This window comes from Platichthys flesus, chromosome 2, assembly GCF_949316205.1.
Source record: "Platichthys flesus chromosome 2, fPlaFle2.1, whole genome shotgun sequence".
Classification (NCBI taxonomy): domain Eukaryota; kingdom Metazoa; phylum Chordata; class Actinopteri; order Pleuronectiformes; family Pleuronectidae; genus Platichthys; species Platichthys flesus.
This window is the reverse complement of record NC_084946.1, coordinates 16,324,423-16,350,458: the sequence shown is the minus strand read 5'-3', so window position 1 is coordinate 16,350,458 and position 26,036 is coordinate 16,324,423. Positions and strand designations below refer to the sequence as shown.

Genomic DNA, 26,036 nt, shown 5'->3' with positions numbered 1-26,036 from the left:
ATTCACAAAACATATTCACTCTGTGTTCTGTGCTGCACAGAAACCTGATATGACTACAGAGATTAAGTCACTCTGATCTCAAGAGCTGATTGGATAAGAGACAAACAATCATTCCCAGCCTTTACAAACATCACCCCCTCCCTGCATTTGTATAATTGACTGTCAAATGGAAATTCATCTATCTCTGACTTATTTGCCTAATTTGCTGCTGAAAGTCACAGTAATGACGAATGGATCTTCTCCCCGTGTGTGTGTGGGATTTCTCCCAGGGATCCTCCCACAGTTCAAGAATATGAGTGTGAATGTTTTTTTGTCTCTGTATGTTGGTCCTTCGATACATTGGCAACCCATTTACCCCGCCTCTCTCCCAATGTCAGCTGGGCTTGGCTCCAGCTCCCCTACATGACTCTTACAAGATAGATAATGGATGGGTAAATAATCAATAATATCAAAAATCTAACTATGAATTCACTCAAAAGGCCACAGGCAGAAAATAACAAGCTGAAATATGGTCTTTATAGGATAATAAACACCAGCGTGACATTTCTCTGTTGGTCCATACACCATGGTTTGTTGTCTGCAGCCCATGGGCACAACTTTGTTACACCTACTCTTATTCTTTTCTCAAATCAACACTACATTCATCAGGATGAAGGATTATTTGTCTGAGCGAGTGTTGTGCTAACATGGTCCTAGTCCTGTGGCTTGGTATTCAAAGCTATAGGCTAATGTTAATCAATTGAATTTGCTTAACACTTCTAATGTAGAAATGTATTTGAGTTTGTTGACACAATGTTGTAAAAAGGACTTGAGGGTTAAGTTGACCTCTGAATTGATGCCTTTGGTTTTTTATTTTCCTTATTTTGACAATTTAAATGAATAAAGATGTGGATGTGATTATCAGGCCTCTGCAGCTTTGCAGGTTACGGTTCATTTCGGTCCTTTAAGTGCATTCGTTTTACTCTGCAACTGACAGGGACTTTTCATTCTGTTAATTTCTCATGTTGATCTTTATTTATAAACTCTATATAAACTATTGTCCCTCTTCAGATTCCACAGGGAAAACAGGAAGGTAAACAACAAGACAGCTACAATAATTTAACAGTTCATTTTAAGAGAAGGTTGGTATTATAATAGTAATGATAATAAATAATTACTGTGAGCAATAATAGTTCCTTATGTTGACGGTAATTACTGTCTATCTTCAGACTCTGCAGCTGTGGATGCTCCTGAATTAGTGAATAAATTAAATGTGTCTGGACGAAGTTGGAGATGTTTTTCTTTGCAGGACAAAGAAAGAATCAATTATGCTCTGTATTCACACAGACATTGTGAGGACACAGGGCCGGAGTGATGTGATGAAGTATTGGCTTAAAATACATGAATTCATCCATGTTTTTAGCTGCAATCTCTGGTTGTTAACCCCACTGGCTAGAAATCTATCAGAGAAACAGGAAATTAAACTACCTCCAGTGAACTAAAAAAAAGAAGCTAATGATAATACAGGGCTTCTATTTAACCTGTGTGCAATGCAGTGCAGCACAACCCGTCACCCAGGCCCGAGCTGTAGACCGGAGACACACACACTTGGCTGCCTGGGGAAAGGTGTGTGAGCCGCGTGGAATGAGAGCTGGGAGACAGGTAGATGGAGGAGACGGGGGACGCCTGGGAGTTTTTTCTCTCCCACTTGAGCCAGTAGCCCTTCAGGCCTTCCTGATGGGCCCTCCATGCTACCTGCACCTCCTGAGGCTGCACAGGGGTCAGCTGTAGGTCGGTCAGAGCGGGCGGAGCTGCTGCAGGAAAGAAAACAAGGAAACGTGTTCAGCCGTTAAGACAAGCGAAATAGATGTGCTTCGAAAGAAAGTAGGAATGAATTAGAAACGGAAATCTAAAACGGCACCTTTAAAAGGTCAACTTTCACAAAAGAGAGGTAGTCAGAACAAATGTGATGCTTTTAAGCAAAAAAGCCTGAAAGAAACAGACATATTTGTTGTTCACAGATAAAATCATTCTACAACTCAAAGCATACCCTCCTGAGTGCATGCCCTCACTGACATGGCTCTTTCTTTTCCATCCACATGCAGAGCGCTGACTGTGACCAGGTACTGGGTGTCCTGGTCGAGGCCTGTAAGCAAAGTAGAATTCTGCTGGCTATGAAACGTCACAGTCCGGACTTGACCACTCGGAATAGCTCCGTACTCCACCGTGTATCTCTGGACGCGGGCCGGCTGCAGAGGTCCCCAGCTCACGCGGATCTGATGAGGGCCGGAGTCTGACACGGAGACCACTGACGGGCTTACAACATCTGCAGCAGGCGCAGGGAGAAGGGACACAGGTGAGGTCACGGCAGCAAGCATCACATATAGATGAACTTTAATGAATTTAGATGAGACATCACAACAACATCCAGTGCTCAGCCAGTTGAATTATCCACAACGTAAATTCGAATATCTACAATTCAATGAGCAAAGTCCATATTCTGGGGAAAGCAGGGACAAAACATCAACAGCATTACAGAATTATAAAATAACCTTTCGACGGTAAAATTCCCTGTAAATCATCTTACCAGGAAGTGTGGTGAAGGTCACAGAGAGTGTGTCAAACAGCCTCTGATTGGACTCTGGGCGGAGATACGCTGTGTAGGTGGTATCAGGCTGGAGGTTTGTCAGCTCCACCCGGCTGGAGCCACCTGAGATGGTAAGTCTGGTCTCGAAGTCCGTTTTACCAGAGCTATACCAGAGCTCATAAATACCACTGTCTGCTGTCAGAATGGGACGCCACTGCAGCACAGCACTATGGGAGGTCAAGTGAACCACATAGAGTCGTTCTGCACGAATGATTTCTATAGATAAGACGAGAAGAGAGAGAGGGGGGTGGAAACATATAGAAAATTGGACCAACTGGAGCAAATAACTCTGTTGTTGAAATCCACTTTTTTCTGTTTTTAAATATATTTCCAACACCTTCCATGGAACTATTGTAAAGCTTCAACCGAGCACATGTTGTACTTCCTAAAGTGACGGATTGACATTATACATTCCAAAGCCCTTACCCTAACCCAGGGGTGTCCAAACTTTTTATCCCGAGGGCCACATAGTCCATTCCATTACATTACATTACATTACATTACATTACATTACATTACATTTCATTTAGCTGACGCTTTTATCCTAAGCGACTTACAATAACCGCATTCAACGCCGAGGGCACAAACCCAGAACAACAAGAATCAAGAAAGTACAATTTCGGCTAAAATAAAGAAAACTACAAAGTGCTAATAGTAAGTGCCGTTTAAGTGCAACTAAATTGTTAGTTTAATCATTTTTTTGTATTTTTATTTTTATTTATTTTTTTGATGCGGGCCAATTAAAAATGGATGGTGGGCCGCAGTTGGCCCGCGGGTCGTAGTTTGGACACCCCTGCCCTAACCCTAACAATTCAAACTATATTATCAGCCCTAACCCGAACCTAATTTCTAACCCTTACCCAAAAACCCAGTCGTATCCCTCAAACAGCCCATTGCAACGTCCTCAAAAATATATAAATACAGGAACACACACACACACACACACACACTTACTGATGATGGCCTTCCTCAGATCTTCTGTGATGATGGCGACGTTGTCGAATTCCACAAAGTACAGGTGGGACTCCAGCGGCGGTGTCACTGCACGCTGGAACACCTGGTAGTTGCCATGTACTGTGGACACGATCAGCACAGACACTCCCCTCTCCTTCAGCTCCATCAGAGGCTCGACCACGTCTCCAGGCTGCGCACCATCAGTCAGCCACAGCAGTATCTTTGGCAGGCTCTCCTCTGTCTCTGTCAGGAGCCGCTGGGCCACCTTAAGTGCTGCCACATTGTTGGTGTCTCCCTGCAGATGGCGGACATGTTGCAGGGCCGCCTGTAGACTTTCCTGACTGTCGTGGGCGTTCAGGTCGAACGCCAGTTTTGGGCTTGTGCCCACTTGCAGCAGCCCGACTTTCACATGTCCAGCGCCCAATGAGAAGGGCCGAAGCAGGTCGGCAGTGAAACGCAGCAGGCGTGAGAATTCGTAGTGTGCTACACTCCCTGAAGAATCCAGCAGGACGAGAATATCCCCTTCACAGCAGTTCAACACTGTCGACAACAGGAGGGAAACAGGTCAATTTAATATGTCAATGCTGTCAGAACATAAACAGGTGAACTAAAGATACATTTTTTAAATAATGCCTAACTTTTTAAATACCCTTTTTAATGAACTTATAAACTGCTGTTGTGAAGCCAAGTAGAAAGAACAGATGATTTACACATCCACCAGTTATGAAGCAAAACTCATTTAGAGTCGAGACCATAGACTGTTTACAAAGATGAACGACGTGTCTCCACTTCCTTCCATTGTACAAAAATGAAGCTGAGTCTGCACAGTATTGACTGTGGTGTGTGGCCAAGCTTATGAAATCCCACTCACTCAGTCCCTTGACCAAACGCATGTCCGTCTCAGCTGTCAATCATGATGCCATTCTTTTTATAGCATCAAATCAAACTTACTAGAACAGTTCTAACTTGAGCAAACATCAGTGTGATTAGAGCTACCTTGAATGACAGAGACAAACTATTTTTTTTTTTACTTTTTTGTTTGCCCATGTCTCATCCACCAACATGGAGGAGGTGGGGTATATGATCTATACTCCAGCCATCCTCCAGGGGGTGCTCAAGACTATAATACAGTCTATGATCTTGACACGGGATGAATGCAAGGCTAATATTCCCTCTCCTTTCTGCTCTTTTAGGGTCTCCACCACCTGGTCTGGTTCTGTGTGGGTTTCTGGTTCTGTTTTTGAGTGCTGAGCCTGTTGGTATTCTCCTGCCTGACTGGGCGTGCAATGATAAATCAAATCTCCGCATCCGGCAGTATATATGGACCGAATCAAGCACTCAAGACTCTGCCAAAACGTTGTTCAACCAATCATCTGCTACCTCCATCTGCTTGCAGCGCTCAGCCAGCACACCACTGCCTGTCTCAACCTTAGCAATCTCTGTCCCAACAGGTACACTGCCTCCATGTCCTTCGCTACCGGCACTAAACCGTCTGCTCTCATTAGCATCCCAGCCACGGCATCTCACAATCATTATCTTATCAGTATCTTCTTGATTTTGTAAATAAATTTCTATATTTGTACTTTGGAGGAAGGACCTATTTATCGAGTTTTGAACACATCACGTGTTTTGAAGTTGGAATGTGGAAAAACTCGGACACTGTAAATAAAATGTGTTGTATTATTGTGTTTAGGGAGTCAAACCGACACCTTGACACATCTTTACAATATTTACATATTAGTGAAGAAGGATCAGGTGTGACAGGCATACATAGGCTTTAAAATATATGCATACATGTTAATCATAAAAAGATCAGTAATGGTTAAACAGTAGTGTTAAGATGCTTTTGAGAGATGGACATACAGATTGCAACTAATCAAAATTAAACGTTTGTCAAGTTGATATTAGAAGCAAAGATGATTCTAAAGTTATATTAATTGGTCTATGAATTATGATATTTATACCAACTCTCATAGTTGTGGCTCCAACTTGAGATGGCATTCATGTGAATTTTCCCAGTCGGGAACACATCTTTCTGATTAAGAATGCATACTAATTGCAGAGACAAGTGAAAATTCTCTTGGGGTTTCTCACAAGGAGTGAAACCTTATACATTACACATTACCAACACAATTTAAAATATAACAATTTCAACGAGTTAATTTCCACCTCGTTAAACATTGGACCAAAGTACAGACTTTTATACAATTTCCACTACAGCAGCAGACAAGTGTTCGGGGAAAGGTTAAACGCTGGGGACTTATTAGTTTCCTCTGCTGCCTCCTCAGTTATACAAGATACAATGGACAGTGATGAATCATCCTGTCGTGACCACATTGTTATCTCAGGCACATAAAAAGGGCAGCACTGCTTTAGGATATCCAAGGTAAGACTGATCACATTAATGTTGCACAAGCAGTTAGTGCTCTTGGGAAAGCATTCATGTTCAGAATGAGAGGCAGTAGCAGGTGTAAGAACTCTCTTACTCCATGAAAAAAAAAACGTATTACACTGCAAAAACTTGGAACTGGGGGGGGGGGGATTGATGAGCGTGAGGAAGAAATTGGTCACGGGAGTCGATTTATCATATGAAACCAGAGGGAGATTTACTATGAGGATAAATCTGAATTTTTTTTTAAAAAAGATGCAGTGCAGGAAGAGAAAGCAAATCCCACATCTTGGTATCTCTCCACCTAAGTGAGCACATACTGGTTTCTCCATCTCACCCATTATCATTTATCAGAAGCAGTTTTGTGGACTTAAAATTCGTCTTAATAACCTTCAATGGAAAGAATCAATTCTACCTAGGAGCATCCCACACAATCAGATATGTGCATCTGGTCACTCACTCCTCTATTTCTGCTCGAGTGTTACTCAATTGGCCTGCTCTCTACACATGCATAAAAAACATGTGGCACCTGAGGTTCAGGAAAATATATGTCTAATAGCATAATCTATTATACATACATGATACAAACTGTGACAGTATAATAGTTTTTATAATAATTTGAATTGAGGACCAGATTCAATACTTTATAGGAATCAATTCACCCACTGTAGTCATGCTTAATTGTCCTCTATATAATGTGGACAACTGCTTTATCGCGTCTTCTTCCACTTGTTCACACTTCTCTTTCACATCTCCTATGCAGAACACACCAATTAGTTTTTTGCAGCAATGGTCAATGATCATTAAACTTTCATATGGAGGCAGCAAATTTTGCACTAGGAAAATAAAGAGGAAGGGAGGACATGAGCAAGATAGAGCGCAATCAGATGAGGAGGCGTCCGCAGTGAGAGGAAACCTCAATAAAATGAAAATCCTGTCGGAATCTACAAACACACACACACACAGCACAGACTGTAGGTGAAGATAGACACCCCATCTTCACCTCCTTCTATCCAGAAATGAAGCAAAAATAACCCATATATATATATATACACGTAAAAAGGTGCTGTGATAATGGCATAATTGGTGTGAATGAATTAATGATTGATTACATGTTATTGATTCATATATGATAATATCATATCAATTGATCAGAACCTCCTAAATCCTATCATATTTCTATTTTGAGTGTAATTCTCTAGCCAAAGAAGTGACAAAACAAATTCAATTGACTAGAGATGAATATGATAAGTATTTTCTACAAATATCATAGTAACATTTGTAGATTAGATTATCAAGATTATCATATTTTAGCCATGATAATCTTGTCTTGACAGGTTACCGTGGAAAAGAGGCAGAACACAGAATCGAGACAGAAAGCTGAGAACACATGGTTGGATTATAACCGTTGATGGAAATGAGAAGGAATTACTCCATGTTTGCATTCCTGTAAGACGTGCATGTGAATGTGCACTGCTTGTGTGTGTTTGTGTGCGTGTATGAGAGATAGAGGGAGAGAGAGAGAGGGAGAGAGAGAGAGAGTGGGATATTTGAGCATGTCATCTGTCATGTAATTGGTTTCAAGCTGTGCCAAGGCCACATGTTTTTTACATATAAACTGCATGTTACACATATCCGAATGAAAAATGAAACCACAAAGTAATAAAAAGAATTCCAGACATTCCTCATGTCATCCTTCTCCATTGCTCATGGCATCCCATTCCTTTTTTGGGATCTCTAACTTGGCTATTAGGTAAAACCATTTTCTTTTAATCAGCTGTGGCCCTCTCAATCCTCTCTAGGTCAAAGTTAGCTTCAAGGCCAAAGCTCCTCTTGAACTTAAAAATACAGTTATGCACTGGGCCTGGAGAAGAATAAAACATAAGCAATAAACAGTTTATCATTATTTCTAAGATTATGTCATACAAACAATGTATGAATCCCCATACATTGTTTTTTCTGTATGAAGACGCTTTATAGCACATGCACTTCGAGATCGAGTGATGGGGCTGGGGTAGTGAAGTCCTGTTGATATGTATCCTTGACCAGAGAGTCAGTCTCTGTTGTCCATTATGAAGTTTCATAAATCATTTAACTAACTCAGTCAAAGTTTTTGAAAAAATTAAAATTTTAACATCAGGTTGATAAGAACAAACTAAAATGACATGTCCATGTCCCGCCTATAGCATAAAGTAGGCATGGATTTGGACCTATACTGCAGCAAGCCACCAGGGGAGGATAGAGACACTTTTGCTTTGCTTTTAGCTGTCACATCACCCGTCTTTATAAACAGTCTATGATTTGTCATTCAATGTTCTCCTAACGTCTATCTCAGGTTAACAGCTTGACATTTTTGGGAAATATTCTTGATGTCTTTCTTACTGACATTTAGTGGGAGAAGATTGATTCTATTTTCACATCTGTATCGTAAATACGATGGTGGTATTTACGATACAGCTATGTGCTGGTCTACTTCTCGGCTGGAAGCTGTACCATCCTCTACTCTCTGCTGGTTGCCAGGCTGGTATGTGCATTGAAATATCGGTTTACCTGTTTGCTGTTAGAGAGCGCTGAGTTAAGCTAACCGGCTGTAGGCTCAAGCATGTGACAGACACGTGTCGGTTTAACTAGTTAACAGAGCCTCATTTGTTTATTTGATGGCTGCTTAACCAACAAGCATGTGTGGAGACAGTGTGCCAGTCAGGAACACATTGTCGTGATGTAACCATTCATTGGACAAATGGTAATACAGGGGTGCTTTGCGCGAAGTCTTCAGATTCTCGCTCCCTGGAGAGTTCAGATTGCAGGATCCTAAATCACATATGGACGCTTCCTCCGTATCCTTTTCATCCTTTTGGCCTGTAAAACAAAGACAAACGTGTCAAACTGCAGTGACCGTGTTGCATCTGTGAGTGTAACATTATATGAACATTAATGAGTTGTATGTGAGCATAGTACACGGTACGTACGTAATTGTCACCGGCTGACCAATCAGGGAAGGCCTGAGAGTGTCGGCGCTTCTCCCTCTCTGCATCTTCATAATACTTTGCCTGCTCATCTTTGGACAGCGACTTCCACTGTGGACACACAACAACACAAACAAGAGCATTAATCCACACAGATCCACGTGAAGTCAGGACATGGTTAGAGGAAAAATGTCACATTTTAGAAGTGTTGTCTTCAAAAGTGCTCGATGACAGAAAGCTTTTAGTTTCAAACATACAGCGCAAAAACACGTACTTTGTATCCAATATGTTTGTTGACAGCCGCACAGTCTGAGTTCTTGATCTCTACTACAACATTTGACCTCTGTTCCATGAGGAATAGCATGAAAGCGTTTGGGGGCTTCTTGACATAGGGCATCCTCTCGTCGTGTGGCTGTGTGGAACAAGTTCTCTTTCTATGGGAAAACAGTAAAACAGAGGGAGAGCATGAATTTCTGCCGTGTAAAACTCTGAGGAAAGAAATAAACCAAAACATTTGACGAGAATAATTATAAGGCATATGAGGTTACTGTGATTCAATTTTGAGTCTGGCTTTGTTGTGGTCAGCCACAGATGACGAAGCAGTCAGGTAGACTTACCTTGATCCAAGGGCGTTAGCTACAGGGACAGTAGACGCGACAGTAGAAGCGACAGGAGGAGCAATGGGAGGAGCGACAGGAGGAGCGAACGGAGGAGCTGAAAAGGGTGCAGCCCCATAAACGATCTGTCCATTTCTATAGAGACACGATCAGGCAGACACATTAGATGACAGAAGAAGTTTGAAGATACGCATAGAGGCTCTCAGTTGTGTGTTTGTTTGCATTTATGTGTGAGATACATACATGAATCCAACAGGAACCAGGTTTGTCCCAGGCAGGCCATGAGGACGACTCACAACTGGACTGTTGTTGACCTAGCGACACAAATACAAAGTTTCAGTAACTTCATGAATGAGCTGCTGTGGACTGAAAACACAGCCTGTACATACTTATACCTACCCAGATTTAATAATCCCTGTCCCGAAGCTAATATTGTAATCTCATCAAGGACAAACAAAAAATGAATACTCTGTCATATACGTGGCATATCCCAGAACTGAGTCAGGATCACTCCTGTCCATGAATTAATAGTTAATAAGTGATTAATGTTGGGACCTGGTATTTGTTAACTAAAGTTCGGCCTACATGTTTAGTAAAATACGGACCACATGTTTCTTTGTTCTGGAGAAAAAGGAGAGCCACTAGAACTCAGTCTCCTAGGGTGCTTCAACTTCACACTGAGGTGTTAAAACCGGCCCTGAACACAACTTTCAACCACTTTGGTAACTCTGGGCCCAATGACCCATGAGGTCACAAGGCCATTATAAGCCCAGTTCCCCCTGGCCTCCTGCCCTTTTCTATTCAACTCTCCGAGAGGAGAAGTGTGGCTCTCCAGCTCATCCCTCTTTCTGCTCAACTTCCATGGAGGAGAAGTGCAGTCCTCCCTTCCTTCAAAGGTGGTGCCCCGAGGTAACTTTAATGAATTAATTAAATTATCAATTAAAGTTATTATTTAATAATACCATTTTTTATATTAATATTCAATATTTTTTTCTGATAACCAAATTTATTGAATGCCCAAAGGCACTATGGTGGACCATACATGACTTAAGTATAAATAAATAAAAGTATAAATAAATACAGAAATAAATAAAAAAGGAAATTCATTAATACAGCAATAAATATGTTAATAACAACAGAAATGTCTAAATAAATGTCTTAAATGTATTTGCACATTTATTTATTCCCTGATTTATTTATTTTTCGATTTCAGTGTCCATATGCTAATGAGAAAGGCGGACCTAACCGCAGTCTCATCCAGGATTGGTCACAGGAGTCTAATGATCCATCCCTACTACTTCTGCCTCTCAATGCTGACTGGTGTCCAGTAGCTGTTTGCAGCGTTGAGCCAGTTCACACTTAAAATGAACTAGTTCAAGTTCAGAGGGTTAGTTAAGGTTCTTTTTTATTGGGATGATTTAGGTGTCAGTAGTCCTGACTGTGAGCGTCACATCTGGTGTTGTACTGAGCACAAGGAGACAGCCAAGAGGAGGAGGAGGAAACAGAAACTCCAGCTCGGTATAAACCACCTGCAGCTTCTGCTCTGATCATGAAGCAGCTGATCTCTGAGCAGATGTGACCAGAGAAACTCGTTTTTTTCACTGTTTCCACTGTTCTATAAAGTCACTGAGCGGCTGCTTCATGGTGACGAGCTCAAGTCTCAGTCACTGCCTGTGTCTCTCTTAAGTTACCATATGCACAACAATAAGAAGTATCAATATCTAACTTTACCTGGCTGTGGATGAAAGAAGCTGCCTGGAAGTAGTTTGGCTGAAAGGCACTTGGTGGCTGGTACCTGGGAAGAGCTGTTCCAGGTGCAGGCCTGACTGGCTGCTGCAGGCTGAGAGGTGACGCTCCCAGAGGCATGTGGCACTCTGTCCAAGGCTGCTGGGGGACACATTTTTCCTGAGCTGGAGCATCATACCAATCAAGGAGAGGAGGGTTGTTTTTTTCAGTAAGAAATCCAGACCCCAAAATGACTGGCTGCTTCAGTTTGAGCGGTGCTGCTCCCAGAAGCATGTGGCACTCTATCCAAGGCTGCTGGGGACCACGTTTTTCCTTAGCTGGGGCATCATACCAATCAAGAAGAGGAGGGTTGGTTTTTGCAGTAAGAAATCCAGGCGCAAAAATGACTGGCTGCTTCAGTTTGAGCGGTGCTGCTCCCAGAAGCATGTGGCACGCTGTCTGAGGTTTCTGGGGACACCTCTCGTCCTCAGTCGCAGGCATGACTGGTTGCTCTAGGCTTAGTGGTGCTGCTCCCTGAGGCATGCGGCTCTCTGTCTGAGGCTTCTGGGGGCCACACTCTTCCTCAGCAGGGGTATCATTAGGAAAAAGACAAGATTCTGTACTAAGTGATTCCAAAGCTTGCAATAACAAGTCAAAACCCGAGTTGCCGCAGCTGCAGGCCCTCAAGCACTCACTACACTGAACAATCTTTGCGTTTTGGTCCATCGCGTTACTTGCAAATGAAAATTAAGCCAGAATGTTGAGGCTCGCTCTGAACATGTTTCCCTGATTTGCATTGGTAAAGAAATAAGCCAAAATCAAAATTGTTTGCGATATATCCTTAGAACATGCCTATGATATAAAGCCTTTGAAGTCAATCACACAAGAACAAAGCGACTTCAATGCTCACTACTCCGTTACTCACTATTCAAAGGCACTGTCGGCATGGTGACACACATTAATATTTGTTCAATTGTGTTTACACTCAAATGAAAAATGCAATAATAAATTATATATAAAAAGATGATCTATTTATTTTGTATGTTTTCACACAGGTTGGTGTGCCTGAGTGGCACCATGGTTCAGCTTTGCTTTTCAGGGACGAATAGTGATCTCCCATCCGGATCATTCAAAATTCTCAGCTGCAAGGATTAGTGGTCCTGTTGAAAGCAGTTGCAATACTCTGTAATAATTTACATTTTTATTTGTTTTGCTAATATGAGAATGATTTACAGTGTTTGGATTCCACAAGAAAAAACAAAAAAACTACTTTACCCAGACATCTCCTGACTAATGTCTGCACGAATCCTGATGTGAATGGTGCAGGTGAGGAGGGCACCAATCCTCATCCTCTTGGGTCATCCTTGTTAAAATCCCAGTTTTCAACCATTCAATATCTTATGTACATATTAACAACTTTGAACAGTGACAGTCAATGCTCAAAGTATGTAAGTAATCAATTGCATCAAAGGAATCTTTGATATCTTAGACATTTGCAAGGTGAAATATTTCACCTTTTTACAGCTTTGCTTTTTAGGGAAGAATAGTGATCTCCCATCCGGATCATTAAAAATCCTCAGCTGCAAGGATAGTGGTCCTGTTGAAAGCAATTGCAATACTCTGTAATATTTTAAATTTTTATTTGATTTGCTAATATGAGTATGACATACAGGGTTTGGATTCCACAAGAAAGACAAGAAAAAAACTACTTTGCCCAGACATCTCCTGACTAATGTCTGCACGAATTCTGATGTGAATGGTGCAGGTGAGGAGGTCACCGATCCTCATCCTCTTGGGTCATCTGGATCAAGGTCTTCTGAAGCTAAAATCCAAGTTTTCAACCATTCAATATCTTACGTACATATTTGAACAGTGACTTTGTATGTAAGTAATCACTTGCAGATACAAGCTGTAGAAAACAAAGAAATAATATTATAATACTAAAGCATTTACAACTTTTTTTATAGATATGTTAAAATGGCAGTCAGAAATGGGCGAAAGTAATGAAGAATGGAAGAAAGAACAATTTGTGTTGATAATAAAACATTAGAGAAGCAACATGACAATTTTTCAATGCATTGACTTGCCTGTGTTCGAGTGCAAACTCCATTGCTAAACAAAGTTGGATATGAAAAGCTTTTCTTTCATTGGAGTTGATGTATCAGGGTCAGAAAGCTGTAAAAACAATGTAAGAAGATAAGTGATACATGACAATCTCCTGTAATAAATTATTTTATTATTATTTTTCCTGAGTTGGTGGGAAATTCACTAAACAACATAAATTCAGGACATCTCAACAATTACTACAATGATCTTAGGCACGAGTAATTAATAGTACAATCTATCTGTAACAATGTAAATGTTACTATAACAGCATCAGCCTGAATACACACATTATAATTCTGGTGCATATTAATAAAACTGATATACCAAAGAACAGATTGAATATATATATTGATGAGGTACATTACCTGTTCAACACTTAAGTGTCAGATACACTTTGTCTCGCAGTAGTTTTCCATCCTTTAAGCCTAAAAGTCGACAGGAAGTGGCTTACATAGCAGCCATAGCCTCACGATGATGCGTCCGAGGGGCCGTGAATAGGCCTTGTAGGAAGATGTCAGAGGACATTTAGGTTTTGAGCCCAATTTGAATGTCCCTTGGTTTTACTGTTGTTAATTGGTAAGTATTTTCCTCCATTCAACAACTTTTCTGTTCATAAACTTCATACAGACCTTTCCTAACAAACTCCCAGTCCCATTTCTTCTTCTAAATTTTTTACGGGTACAGTTATTATTGGTTTTAAGACCAGCTAGTGGCAGTAATGACCCAAATCATTCTCTGCCAACCGCCAATACAAGCCAGAAGAAGAAGTAAACACAGACGTTAGATATATGTCGATCCAAGGTGGGGATGGGGAAGATGTAAAAAATATATAAAAAAGACTTATTCTATTGAAATATAAAGAGAGAGATGATCCACTCCAGATTTGTGAAATATTTATTTTATATTCATGTTCTGCGCTTTGATGCCCCTCACCTAAATATTACCCACTGCAACATTAATGTGAGATGATGCTGAGATTTTACATGAAATATTGTCCCTATGAAATCTCTGCATCTTCCCTCTAAATCTCTGCATCATCACACATTAAGTCTTCAGGACAACACTGAGTAACAACTTGTTCAAACCTGATCCCAACATGTTGTGTTAGTCCGTGATGAGATTTTCACGCTTAACTGTGCTGTGATCTGACTCATCATTTAATATCTTAAAAGCAATGTTACTCACTCAGCAAAACCTGTGTATTTTGTAATACACAGGTTCCTTAAGACCAGATTCTATTTACAAAGCGTCTAATTTAAAAATTCTAACCCCAAAAGAGACAAAATAAAAAAATATTTCTACTTAATATGTATGTGTTAGGTCTGTCTGATGTTAATGTTTAATTCGGCTACAGATTAACGTCTCTTTTCCCTCATACCTGTGCTGTAGCTTGTGTGAACTCACCTGTGGCAGGTACAGCACTCTGCATGTCGCTCTGCGGTAACATTGCCCAGAGGAAAACGCAGCAAGGTAAAAAGATACGCATCCTCCCCGTTCAGCAGGAAAAACCAAGAGCGGGTAGAAAAAAAAGGCAGAACAAACAGGTGAAGTATTCTGATCTGGTTCTAACCAACACCGGCTCCCATCACCGACACCAATCAGCCAGTTGTACTATGCAGGTAAGTTTCTCTCCTGAAGATTCCTGAATCAGTCAGTCAGTCTTTTATCCACTCCAGTTTCTGCAGCTTCGTTTCCGCGATGCACTCACTTCATATAATGTGAAACTGCTTCTCTCCCAAACTATTTAATGACTGTGCCCTGTGCACGGTCCGGAACCCTCCTCCTCCTCCTCCTCCAGCTGCTGAGCCAGGAAGTAAAATCGCTCACCGTTTTTTGTAATGGGACTTTTAATCACAGATGATAACTGGAGGATCCTTGTATTATAACAATAACTGTATTATAACAATAATAATAACAATATACTTTTGTTCTATAGCACTTATCTAAACAAGGTTACAATGTGTTTTACAAAATACACAGGTTTAAAATAGCACCAGAACAAAAAGTGCTTAAACCAGCAACATCCAGTTAAAGATCAGAAATTAGGATTATTTCCAATAAAAAATATGTTTTAAGCAATGGTTTAAGATCAGGTAACATGCTGGCAAGTGTAGTCTCCTCTGATGATGCGTTCTGGAGTCTCTGGGCCATGGTGGCAAGAGCCTGTTCAACATCCTGGTTGGATATGAGAGACTTTTGACTGAGTTGGGTAATGTGTTTTTTATCTCTGGATGGCACTCGAGTGAGGGCTTTCTCTTCTCTTACCAGCCTTATTAGAAAGTGTTGGTTGGAAGATCATAGATTACAGTTTTGATCATAGGGAGTTAGTACCTCCTCAATATAACTGGGGGTCAGATTGTGCTGAGCTTTAATAGAAATTAAACAATCTTAAAATGAATCCTTAATTTAACTAGCAACCAATGAAGGGGGGAAGGCAACTACAGAGATATGAGCCCTTTATGCTTGGTGTTAGTTAACCTGTGTGCAGCACCGTTCTGCACAAGCTGAAGCCGAGACACTGGGGATTACATTACATTACATGTCATTTAGCTGACGCTTTTATCCAAAGCGACTTACATTTTAAGAACACTCAACATTTTTGAGGGGCCATTTAGGGGTTCAGTATCTTGCCAAGGACACTTAGGCATGCAGAAGGGACAGAGTGGGATTCGAACCGGCAACCTTCTTGTTGCAGAGCACCCGCTCTATCCCCTAGGCCACGCTCTCCCCGACTTGAACATGTAAATAGATGATTGCATCACACTTACATACATGCAAACATTGAGCCAAATGACCAAATGGACACTTGTTTCAAACTCTGTGTCCCAGAGGAGGGAAGAACACCTTGGTATGGCAGAAGTTAATGTCAAAATAACATCTGCAAGGACGGATTATGACTCAGTTGGTCTCTGAGCACAGACATGAACGAGGTCCTCCACCCTCCTCTCCTGTAGGAGCAGGACAGCTGCTCTGACACAGACACAGCATGATTACAATTGAAGCATCTGTGAATAGATGTTTTGCACCATTTTGTAGCCATTTTCTACCTTGAAATGTTTGTTTTGTGTCTCTTTAATGGACAATCTATGTTTCCTCATAGTTATTTGAAATCTATTGGTGGTTGTTTGATTTTTTTGTGTGGCCATTTTGTGCATTTTAGTGATTTTTTTGGTGGTTTAATGTCTTTTTGTGCTGATTGTGTTACCTTGCAGGGTCAGGTTATCTTTTGGTGTTAGTTTTGTAGCTCTCTAAGGTCATTCAGTACATTTTTTGTATGGTTTTATTTCATTTTGTTTCAGTGCTCAGTTTCTCTTTACGTGTTCCCTTTATGCCTCCTTCTGGTTCGTCTTGCATCTTTTGGAAGTTGTTTTGTGGCTCTTTGTGGTTATTTGGTATTTGTGCCTATTCTATGTCTCTCTGTTCCATCTTGGTCATCATTTGATGAATTTTGCCCATGCTGCAGGCCTGGCCATTTTGAAATCTCTGACCCAGGGCCTGCGCTCTGTGGACATGTTCAGTAATCAGTTGCATGGCGAGAGGATTTCACTGAAGACTCCCTGGAAGCCCCTCAAGCTGACCACAAACCTGAAGCCCGCTTTGGGAAACAGCAACAGGGCACGACATCCATTTGGATCAGGTGCAAAGACACACTTCAGCCAGTCCATTAGACATGATTACAGTTAATACAACAGCTGCCACTTATGAAAAAGACTAGTTAGATCAAGTGCAGTCTATTCACATGCATTCATTCCACAGATACTCCCTTCTCTTTCTTAACAGTACCCAAGATTAGGTTATTGATAAAGGGCCAGCCAGAAATGCATTGTAGCGTCTACACTGAGCGACTTTCATATCTAACCCCCGATCCGCCCAGACACAGAGGCACCAACTTCAACTCTAACGAACTTGAACTCTTTTTTTCCATATTTTATCAGTGGCAAGACGTGAGGGCACAATGTGATTAAGGAATGTAAACTGAGTCCACAAGACAAACCCTTCTGAGCTTCTCTAAAAAAAAAAGGGAACATTTGGAAATCCAGCCTGACTTTATGTCTCGTATGTCAAATTGAATCTGTGAAACACATTATTTCATAACTGGATATTGACTTGGTCGTTCTTTAGATATAATAAAAACTTGACAAAGGTTTAACATTTCTACAGACATCCATGTTTCCCAGATGATAAATGTTGCTTTTCTTTTCCCTTAACCATGCCAACAGGTTGAGACTTTCACTTTTCACATTATACTATATAGTCATGAAATGTGGTTCAGAGGTACTCTTGGATGGATCCTGAGATAATGGGCACAGACCAAAGATTGAATCTCTGATTTAAAGAGACAGTAATGTTTTGCATTCCTTTGTGGTTGTTTTGTCTGTTTTTTTATCATCATCTAGCATTTTGCAATCGGCTTCTCTTTTGGCAGACTCTGCAATAAGAAATGTCAGTTCACGCAGACACTGTGGCCCGGGGGCTCCCTGATCAGCCTGCCCTGATGCAGCGGGTCCTCAAGGCTGTGGATGAGGTACACACTTGTTAATATAGAGCCTTTATTGTTTTGGTGAATTATCTAATAATCCCAGAGATGTTTGTCTGACTATGGCTGGCATATCTCAAGAACCCCACAGCCCATTGGCTTCAAACTCGGCATGTTCAAAGTCAAATTTGGTTAGATTTGGACATGTGATACCTTCAATATTAATGCACTTTGAACATGCAGGTGAAATGCTAATTGTGCAGCAGCAGAATAAACAGTCCATTCCCAACCGGCGGGTTTAGAACAGCCACAATCTGCATAGGACAGACATATTTGTCTTACAGTTCATATATATCAGATACAGTCAGTCGGCCACACTCCGCCTCACACTGTTTCTACAGTGATCAGTCATCACAAGCTCATGGCTCTAACCCTCCCTCTGGTACATTGAATGAATTCTGATTGGTAATAAGCGAGACATTATCTCCTGCTGTAGCCACCCAGCTTGTATGTGTGTATCCATGTGTTCATGCTCCTAAAGCAATTAATCTGGAAATGAGCGCTGTGCAAGCAGAATAATAAATTCCCTCTGTGCATGTAGCACAACGTCGTGCTCGAATAAACTACCAGCAATTCTTCAATTCTTCAATGTGTAAAACAACAAAATCACTGTCTGATTGTGCACAAAGACGGAGGATGTGCTATTAAAAGGCCATTTTATTAACACCATGTAGATAAGCTCTGCCTCTGCTGCAGTCGTGCTGATTAACTTTCAGATGAATGTGCTGTCAGCTCTCTGCCTCTGCTACACAAATGATTAGGATTTGATGTCACAACAGCTCAGTGATACAATACGATTGACCACTAAGGACAGGAATTAAGCGGTGACCTATTTCCCTTGAAGTCTGAACAAGCTTTTTTAGGAGTTAAGTGAGGGTTTGTGCTGCGTCAGTGGTTTTCAGGCTGAACACTGGTGGCAGCAGATAAAGCCCTAAAGCCTTGTGAAAGCAGAGAAAACACATAGAGAGCTTACAGGTATTGATGAGAAGGAATTGATTTAAAGGAAAGATTAATAATGATTGAGGCTTTCTTCCTCCCATCTCTGTTTTCACCCGCATCTTGAATTTCCCATGAGGAAGAAAGACTCTTTCTCTTCATTTCATGGTCACAATATTCTATGGAAAGAACTTGTTCTTTGCCAACGCAGCCATGATGTTGTGCTGTTGCCGAAGTTAAAGCAGGTTCAACTTTTGTTTTGAGCACTTGTGTAAGAACCCTCAGATGCACCTGCTCCAGATAAATGATATGTGGGGCTGAACAAGAGTCCACAGCAGTGCAGGCAGCGGAGAGGCAGTATCAATGACAAATATCTATACGTTAAGATGGAAGACATGGCTGCCCCCACAAAAGTGAAACCGATTCAGCTCAATCGCCCTCTGGTTGCTGGCTGCTTCTGTCAGACGAGACTGTGCTGCCAGCATGGCTACATAGCTGATGACGCAATAATCTATCATGGAGGAGCTCAGGACAAACAGAAACATAAAAAACAGGGAATTTGAGAAAGAAGGACGTAATTTTACAACCTCAATCGAGAAGTGGTTATAAGTTATGATTGATGTGCAAAAATTGAAACAAATCCCCACCGCAAACAAACACAACACCATTATACTCAGGTTTAAATACCCAGCGTTTGAAATGACCCCACCCCCTAATGTTTATATATTTTTTGTATGTGTGTGTGAAAAAAAGGGTTGTCACAGAGCAACATCTAATCACCGGCTCCAGAGTGCCGTCAGGATATGAGACTGCTGGAATAAATAAAACTCTTCAGTGTTAGTCGAGAGAGCACTAACCTTCAGCTGCCTCATAAAACACAGGCGAGCACCTCATGAATGCAGGTTGGGCTCAAGCGAAGGCTGCAGGCATCTTGCCAGTGAGTTACTGTGACGATTAAACTCCAAGAGCATATACTCAAATCACATTCATCCATTCATCTGGAGGCTGACTTGTTTGAACAATGGCAGGTTTCTGATTCTAACACCATTTAGCTAATGGAGCATACTACATCCTGTAAGTTACTTTAAAGTGGCTTTCATAATCGGATAAAAGTATTAAAACAGTCATTATGAAGACAAATGCCGCACTTTTGGGGAAGGACACAGGGAAGAGAGCAAGGGAGGAGAGAGGGAGGAGAGAGGGAGGAGAGAGGGAGAACGAGCTCACATCAACAAAGAGAGAGAAAACAGAGACCGGAGCTGAAGCGAGCCCAACTCCAAGCAGATCTCCCCGAACGCAAGAACTGGAAAAAGAGCAGTGGGGGGTGAATGCTGCCAAATAGATATGTGTGAATGCAGTACAATAATGTGTTACTCTGCCTATTGTACTTTAAGACACAATAACAACACATCATAAATGTCTTCTAGAGATTTTCTGTTAAAACCTTCAGGCTGATGAAGGTTGGATAAAATGTTGAGGACCTCATTATTAATGACTGAGAGACTCAAGTGACGGTTCAGAAAATTGGGTCTGGAAATTTTTCTCAAGTGGAGAATGAGCAGGAGATTGTTTGCGTCAGACATGTTCACAACAAAAGGAAAATGTACAGAGCCTTCTGTACTGTACGAGTATGAAAATCAATTGACAGACTGTAAATATTCATAAGAATACTGTGAATTTGTAGTTTTTTTTATTTTGCACAAACTTGTGTGTTCTTTGACTGCTCTTACTGTGGAATCACTTTGAAAATGACAACAACACAGATGCTGATGTTCACTGTCGTGTACGAATCGTCTAATTCAATTAGTATTGAGTCCGTTTAATTGAAACTGTAGGTAAAACAAAAAAAAAATCTTCTGATCATTTTAAACATTAGTCGATAAAAATGCAAAATGTTGCAGCATTTTCTTTCCAGGTATCAAAAGGTTTTTATTCTCGTCAGACTCCCAGAGAAAAGAGACATTCATGTGCTTTCTGTTCCATTAACTGATTTAATGAGGGGCCGACTCTTTGCTGGATGTAAATGTCAGTGCTACTCCATTAAAGTCTCCAGCGGCCTGATCACAGAGTGGAAAGCGATCAGCAACCCCGCTGATGTAGCCGCGCATCACAGATATTTCTTATTGCAGTTTTAAGCATTTTAAAAAAAATACCAAATTGTTCCAGCATGTTTGAGCCATGCACACATACAGCACATTTCCCCATCGATACCTGGCAGGCTACAGTGAACCTCCATACGACCAATACTATGGTTACGCGTCACATTTCATGCACTGATTTGTCTTTGTTTGGAACATTGAGCACCAGATGAGTGTTTCCGACCATATGACCGATCAGTCAAACTCATTTCAGCTAATCACACAGTGTGTGTTTATCATCAGTCAACTCTTCTGTATTTCAGTATCCGGTTTTCATTTTAATAAATGTATTATATCTTCTTTGTCATTGTTTTAGCCAAACAATCATCCAAGTTTTAATCCCCTGTGGACCCATTTACCTTGAATACATTTTTTTTAAGTTTCCTCCGAAAATATCTACCATGTATCACTCATTTTGTAGTATTTACTGATACTAGCGATTGTGTGTGTGGTGAGTGGTTGTGTTGTGAGTGTGTTACGTGTGAATGGTACTTCTCACCTGTAGAGTCAGAGCAATCCTCATACATCTACCTGTCTTATCCATTTAAACACACACACACACTCACACACTTGTCTTAGTTGTGTGACATAAAGCATTCCCTGGCCCCTTACCCTAACCTTAACCATCACAACTAAATGCCTAACCCAAGCCTAAACCTTTGTGCTACAAACCCGAGTGTTTTCTTTAACCCTTGCTTGTTTTATATATACTGCACTTGATTTTAAGCACATGATATATTATATTATTTATTATAATTCAAGAGCCGATTTTTCTGAAGCCCTTCTATTTACCTTGATGTATACATGTCATGGGGCTATGTTTCTTACCGACTCGATTAAATCCCAAACACACAGACAGGTGTAGAGGGCGGGGGCGAGGATGAGAGGTGCACAGCAGTACATATGTACTTCTGTTGTTCTGTCTTATCTTTTGCCTGAGGCAGAGACACAGGAAGCAGTGAGCAGATCTACACTTCAGACGGATTACTCTCTGGAAATCTCTGCCTCCAGCTCCGGAATCTATCACCTCTTTTCACAGATGTTTTCATTTCTTTTCTTTTCATAACTCAGATAAGTGACTCTTAAATATTGCGGTTGTGTAAGTGTGGCAGTGGTGGGATACAACACATTACCAAATACAGCCAGACTGGATTTTCTTCACTGGCCCACACCACACCCTTCCAAAAAGTTTAAATATCCATCCAATAAACCATTTGTTCTCTAAGGGTCAAAGGGGGGGAGCTGGAGCTAATCACAGCGAACAATAGGGGCAAGGTGGTGTACATCCTGGGAAGATCAGCAACGCATCACAGGGTCAATATACAGAAACAAATACCAATCATCCTCATTGACACCCACGGCCGATTTAGAGTCTGCCATGAACCTAAACCCAATTTGCATGTTTGGACTGTGAGAGAAAACCTACTGACACATGGGGAGAGCATGCAAACTCCACTCCTCCCCTGACCAAACCAGGATTTGAACTGGGAACCTTTTCACTGAGAGGTAAGCCCACAGGTTGAGAACCTCTGCAGTGTGACGGCCCTCCCTCTGCACCTCCCCAGCGTCTAAGCAGCAGCCAGGTGTCTGCCTGTCACATTCTTTGTTATTCTGTTCCCCCATCAGCGGGTCCCAGGCTAATGCTACACCTGCTACACCAGCGTACTCTCATCAGCTGGGATTAACCAGGTGACCCCTGCGAGTGGGAGGATGGGCGCCATTACACGGGAAACCAGGCAAAATGTCCAGATCCTCACTTTGCAGATCATGTAAAACACATGTGTGACCATTGACAGTCTGAACTCTCTACATTACATTTCCTCCATAAATTATAGAGCCTGACCAATATTGTTGGGGGCTAATGGCAATACTGATGTCAGGGTGTAAAGTCAGAGAGATAGATAGACAGACAGACAGACAGACAGACAGACAGACAGACAGACAGACAGACAGAGCGATAGGCAGACAGAGAGACAGACAGAGAGATAGACAGAGAGACAGACAGAGAGATAGACAGAGAGATAGGCAGACAGAGATACACACACACACACACAGACAGACAGACAGACGGACAGACAGACAGACAGACGGACAGACGGACAAAGAGTCAGACAGAGAGACAGACACACACACACAGACAGACAGACAGACAGACAGACAGACAGACAGACAGACAGACAGACAGACAGAGAGATAGACAGAGAGACAGACAGAGAGATAGACAGAGAGATAGGCAGACAGAGAGACACACACACACACAGACAGACAGACAGACGGACAGACAGACAGACAGACGGACAGACGGACAAAGAGTCAGACAGAGAGACAGACACACACACAAACACACACACACAGACTAACAAACACACACACACACACACAGACAGACAGACAGACGGACAGACAGACAGACAGACGGACAGACGGACAAAGAGTCAGACAGAGAGACAGACACACACACACAGACAGACAGACAGACAGACAGACAGACAGACAGAGAGATAGACAGAGAGACAGACAGAGAGATAGACAGAGAGATAGGCAGACAGAGAGACACACACACACACACAGACAGACAGACAGACGGACAGACAGACAGACAGACGGACAGACGGACAAAGAGTCAGACAGAGAGACAGACACACACACACAGACAGACAGACAGACAGACAGACAGACAGACAGACAGACAGACAGACAGAGAGATAGACAGAGAGACAGACAGAGAGATAGACAGAGAGATAGGCAGACAGAGAGACACACACACACACACAGACAGACAGACAGACGGACAGACAGACAGACAGACGGACAGACGGACAAAGAGTCAGACAGAGAGACAGACACACACACAAACACACACACACAGACTAACAAACACACACACACACACACAGACAGACAGACAGACGGACAGACAGACAGACAGACGGACAGACGGACAAAGAGTCAGACAGAGAGACAGACACACACACACAGACAGACAGACAGACAGACAGACAGACAGACAGAGAGATAGACAGAGAGACAGACAGAGAGATAGACAGAGAGATAGGCAGACAGAGAGACACACACACACACACAGACAGACAGACAGACGGACAGACAGACAGACAGACGGACAGACGGACAAAGAGTCAGACAGAGAGACAGACACACACACAAACACACACACACAGACTAACAAACACACACACACAGACTAACAAACACACACACCCTCAGTCGGATTCCTGAAGGCGGGAAACACTGACGTGAGTGTAGACAACATCGTTTCTCTGGGAGCATACCTGAGGTTAATTGTAATCAAATCCGATTTTTCTTCAGATCGTGTTCCCGCACGTTAACATGTGTCTGGTCTTAGATTGTTTACACAGAGTCATGACTTAACTTGATTAGTTTTGCTTGTGGGCTGCACAACACACCAGAGCCACACAAACTTGAAAATGTTTGGTTTGATTTGATCAGTGTACCTTTTTACTAAACTGTGTCACCACCCAGCTGTCATGAGGATTTGAGCGGATACAAATGTTGATCATCTAGTTTGCCCTTAGTTGTCATCATGTGTTGACAGCAAGAAACTTTTAAAAATGTAATTATGTGTTTGTTGGCAGGTCGGCACTGCCAGTGGCCCCCATACTCTTATAAATTATAAATATTTTCACAAATGTTATTTATCTTTTGGATTGGAGAGGGTGTCAAGTTATTTCAAATTGCAAAGCCTAAATCGGAGATGACTCAGGAACAGTGTCGGCTATGTAAAGATTGACGAAATGAATGATAACCAAAAGTTAAACATCAACTGGAATAAAATGGCTTCATTTCTGGATAGTGAGAAGAAGTGGAGATTCATCGTTTGGGGTCGGGAATCAGTGTGGTCAAAGTCAAAGTCTAATTCATAGAATGATAAAGGGGTTCACATTTAGACAGCTGCATGTGAACTCTAAAAACATTTTTACAATGTGTTTTTCCAAATGTAAGAGAACTGCTGACCACACGACAGCAAGAGGAAAGAGATGTTTCCATCACAACCGCCGGCAAACTGAAGTCATTCCTTACTTTACAAATAACGTCAATCTTCCTGCAGTCGATTTAATGAGAAGAGATTCCACTTTTATTTATTTAAAAACAACAGTGACGAAAAGTAACCCCTTAAAAGCCGCATACAAAAATATATACAACATCCGAAAGAAAAATAGTAAACTGCTGTCTTTTGTCTTCATGTAAAAGTTTGTCCACTGTTTGATGACTCATCCACAGTCATCCTCATCGGACACTTTCTTGTATTTCTTCAGACTATAAATTTAGCTTTTTACCGACCGGCACGCTAGCTCTTGCCACCACTCTCGCCTATGCCTGCAGATTTAACCGATGAATCAGAGAGCCAGGTCCTCAACAGCAGAGAGCATCCTGTCGAGTTGAGCTGCAAGTTACTATCAACTCTGCCGTGGGAAAGTAACAAACATACATTCAGTGCTGTTGACTACAGTCAACAGCAATCAATATCAACTCTCTCCATAGATTTGTGTTTTAAACGGAACCACATACAGGCACAGAATCACATATCACTCTGACATCTGTTTCTCATGGACTTCAACCTCATATAATGTAAATCCCTAAATCTTGACGCATTCTTGTTCTTTAATCTGTAAGTAATGTGAATAACGATTTTCAATAACACAAGTAAACGTTGAAATTTGTTTTCTACCATTTAATGCTTTTTTCGATCCCTAAAATGTTTTCATGTAAATCAGAATGTACATTAACCTTTTCTTTTAACCTCAGATAAGTCTGTACTGTAATCCATTATTCACCGTTAGGCCAGGAACAGACAGGAGAGTGAGCGGATCCCTGAGGAACGTAATCGAACAGCAGCAGCTCTGTTCCTCTGCCGGTGCAGGAATGTGCCGGCATGTCTCAATGTGAAGCTGCACAAGAGACACCAGGGCCTGTCAGTCACAGCCTGTTCTGAACATTTCTATGGAAACAACGAGGAGCTGACTGTGTAACCAGCGATGACACATGATGCAGGAGCTCCAGCA

At 41.6% G+C, this 26,036-nt stretch overlaps 1 protein-coding gene across 6 annotated transcripts; it reads right to left on the bottom strand.

Moving 5' to 3' along the window:
• Positions 1-294: 294 nt before the first annotated feature.
• LOC133966632 (von Willebrand factor A domain-containing protein 1-like) lies at positions 295-15,109 on the bottom strand. Of its 6 annotated transcripts, none has more exons than XM_062401659.1 (7): positions 14,788-15,108; positions 11,284-11,894; positions 9,796-9,866; positions 9,553-9,687; positions 9,210-9,369; positions 8,939-9,046; positions 6,226-8,828 (listed from the first exon to the last, which is right to left on the bottom strand). In XM_062401659.1, the coding sequence occupies exons 1-7, from the start codon at positions 14,867-14,869 to the stop codon at positions 8,781-8,783; spliced, it is 1,215 nt and encodes a 404-aa protein (XP_062257643.1). In that variant the 5' UTR covers positions 14,870-15,108; the 3' UTR covers positions 6,226-8,780. The 6 variants fall into 6 exon arrangements, with proteins under 6 accessions (XP_062257609.1, XP_062257618.1, XP_062257626.1 ...); XM_062401667.1 differs by having other exon boundaries at positions 11,284-11,855; XM_062401651.1 differs by lacking the exon at positions 14,788-15,108 and adding an exon at positions 12,792-13,180 and having other exon boundaries at positions 11,284-12,640.
• Positions 15,110-26,036: the final 10,927 nt, after the last annotated feature.